General features: G+C 39.7%; 1 protein-coding gene across 1 annotated transcript; it reads right to left on the reverse strand.

The window, feature by feature from the left end:
* Positions 1-452: 452 nt before the first annotated feature.
* On the reverse strand, positions 453-2,659 carry LOC123134466 (uncharacterized). The gene is made up of 5 exons (XM_044553719.1): positions 2,328-2,659; positions 2,149-2,229; positions 1,966-2,046; positions 1,795-1,863; positions 453-1,695 (listed from the first exon to the last, which is right to left on the reverse strand). Exons 1-5 carry the CDS (start codon positions 2,401-2,403, stop codon positions 1,586-1,588), a joined length of 417 nt encoding a protein of 138 aa, XP_044409654.1. The 5' UTR covers positions 2,404-2,659; the 3' UTR covers positions 453-1,585.
* Positions 2,660-2,675: the final 16 nt, after the last annotated feature.

A 2,675-nucleotide genomic window follows, 5' to 3' on the forward strand; every position in this document is an offset into this window, starting at 1 on the left:
TTTTTTTGTACATCTATGTACTACCATGCACGTCACATTCCAAAAACAAACAAAATGGACCCTGATCTAGAGTTCCACAAACAGACCATGTGATCTAGAGTTCCACAAACAAAGGGAAAAGTAACTAAAAGTTCTGTCAACCAATCCTAGCTTAATCAATAATGAATCAAGCGAATGTATCCTTTCATATGCCTCAGTTAAATCACTAGCCTTTCCAGACCTGCTACTGCATCATGGAAGCAGGGTGCATAATGGTGTTGATTGGTCAAACTCGAAAATAGATATTCAGGTGCATATATAATTCTGGAAAGGCTTCATATCAGACTACTAAAACTAGCATCAGGTATAAGAAAATGGGATCGAATATTCAAATTCATGTAATTTATTGACTGATTATGTGTGGAAATAATCCAATGACCAATAGCACTCCTTTTTGGCCAGGCCTGCCTCATTGTGATATTAGTTAGCTGCTGCCTCAAGTAGCTAGCAATACTAGTGTTATTATATGTTAATAAAATATATCAGGCTTCAAACTATTGCTAAAAGTTGGTCAGATTGCAATGCAGACCTCTGCAATTAGTAATTAATAATATTTAGTTCCTGCTCTAACCCTCTAACGAGAAGCAAAGATTCAACAAAATTCATTCATGGGGACCGTGCCTGGAGTCTTGACCAATGAGAAAAAGTTGAGGCAACTATGCCCATTGAGGCAGACACTTGTATTAGTTGACATCGAGAATGAGTGTTAGGAAATGTTTATGAATGTCAATGGAGTAGGTTAAACAGAGGAAAACGTTAAGTCGATTAGTGGTAGTGCAATGTGCGCAAGTTTAGAAAGTTCAACAAAAATATAGCAGCAACTTCTGAAATCTGCGACAAGATTGAACTGGCTGTTGGACTAGAAACACGCTAGGCACTTTGTCAAAGGATTTAAAATTTGGTGGCAAACACACTGTGACTTTCAATGAAAAGGCTTGCTAACCTAGTTCTTTGTTGATATGCTGAAAGTAAAGACCAATGCGGTACAAGTACAATCATATTTTCAAGAAGAAAATCCAGCTGGTGAAGACCACACCTTATGACTGTCCTTGTTAGAGCGAGATTACATGTCCAGGAGGGCATGCACTCAGCGTTTGGATCACTTAAGCACAGATATTCAGATCAGAGCCAGGAACAACAAAGATAGATTCACAGCAGAGTTCCAAACAATAATATCTGTAATGATAACAGACACCCCCAGCATGGGACAAGGAAGGCAACATAGCATAGTGGCCAGGCTGCATCAAACAATAAAATTGCTCCTACAGCGCTACAGTAAGCAAACATTTGCCAATGGTCGTTGGAAACTCCTGGTGACATGACCCTATATATATCTTAACTTTCAATGTTACAGTTGTCCATCGCCATGGATGTTGAGAAAAAAATTAAGCACGCAAACTTTGTTTTCATAACAGCAAAACACAATCAAATGGAGATCATTTAATAACTGAAATATAAAGGACACCACGGCACAACAAGAATTTTATGTGTAACCAGAAGATTAAAACATAGGGACAGTTATTTTTCATGATTGAACAAGTATATGCTAATCCAAAGGGTAGTATGCCAAGTCCAAGAGTATATTACCTTGCAGAGGATAATTAACTTGCGGAGGGACATGAACCACAGCTGGTGCCACCATCTGGTCACCACCTCCTGCACAAATAGTATCATCTCAGCAAAGGAAATGAATTTAAATCTCTAAACAAGTATACTAACCCACAGGGCAGTATGCCAAGTCCAAGAGTATATTACCTTGCAGAGGATAATTAACTTGCGGTGGGACATGAACCCCAGCTGGTGCCACCATCTGGTCACCACCTCCTGCACAAATAATAGTATCATCTCAGCAAAGGAAATGAATTTAAATCTCTAAACAAGCATACTAATCCAGAGAGCAGTATGCCAAGTCCAAGAGTATATTACCCTGCTGGCCAAGCTGATGAAGAAAAGTAACTTGCTGCTCGTCATGAACCCCTGCTGGTGCCACCATCTGGTCACCACCTCCTGCACAAATAATAGTATCATCTCAGCAAAGGAAATGAATTTAAATCTCTAAACAAGTATACTAGTCCACAGGGCAGTATGCCAAGTCCAAGAGTATATTACCCTGCTGGTTAAGCTGATGAAGAAAAGTAACTTGCTGCTCGTCATGAACCCCAGCTGGTGCCATCATCTGGACAATATCTCCTGCACAAAAAGTATCATCTCAGCAAAAGAAATGAATTGATATCTCTAAAAAGTATACTAGTCCACAGGGCAGTATGCCAAGTCCAAGAGTATATTACCCTGCTGGTAATTAAGCTGGTTACTCTGCTGAAGAAAATGAACTTGTTGTATGACAGGAACCCCAGGAGAAACCATCTGGGCACCACCTCCTGCACAAAATGAATCATCTCAGCAAAAAATTGAATTGAGAGAATGATTATATAAGTGAATAAATGGGTCAATCCTGTTTCACAGATCCAAATCAAACACAACCCCCAAGAGCCTGGCCTTCCTCTACTTCCACCTCCCATATCCCTCCAGGCTATAAATCAACTCAGCATTAGGATATGTAATATCATCCTGGATACTGTAGGTTGTAGCTAGCACAACCAGAAATCCATCCGCAAACCATAAGAATTCAAACAAAG

Source organism: Triticum aestivum, chromosome 6B (assembly GCF_018294505.1).
Source record: "Triticum aestivum cultivar Chinese Spring chromosome 6B, IWGSC CS RefSeq v2.1, whole genome shotgun sequence".
Lineage (NCBI taxonomy): Eukaryota > Viridiplantae > Streptophyta > Magnoliopsida > Poales > Poaceae > Triticum > Triticum aestivum.

Bases quoted from the DNA above. Each gene is read 5' to 3' on its own strand.
- LOC123134466 (XM_044553719.1), bottom strand. From the start codon at position 2,403: ATGGTTTCTCCTGGGGTTCCTGTCATACAACAAGTTCATTTTCTTCAG. The intron at 2,230-2,327 runs GTAATATACTCT...CTTTTTGTGCAG, and splicing joins CCAGCTTAATTACCAGCAGG to GAGATATTGTCCAGATGATG. The intron at 2,047-2,148 runs GTAATATACTCT...TTATTTGTGCAG, and splicing joins TCATCAGCTTAACCAGCAGG to GAGGTGGTGACCAGATGGTG.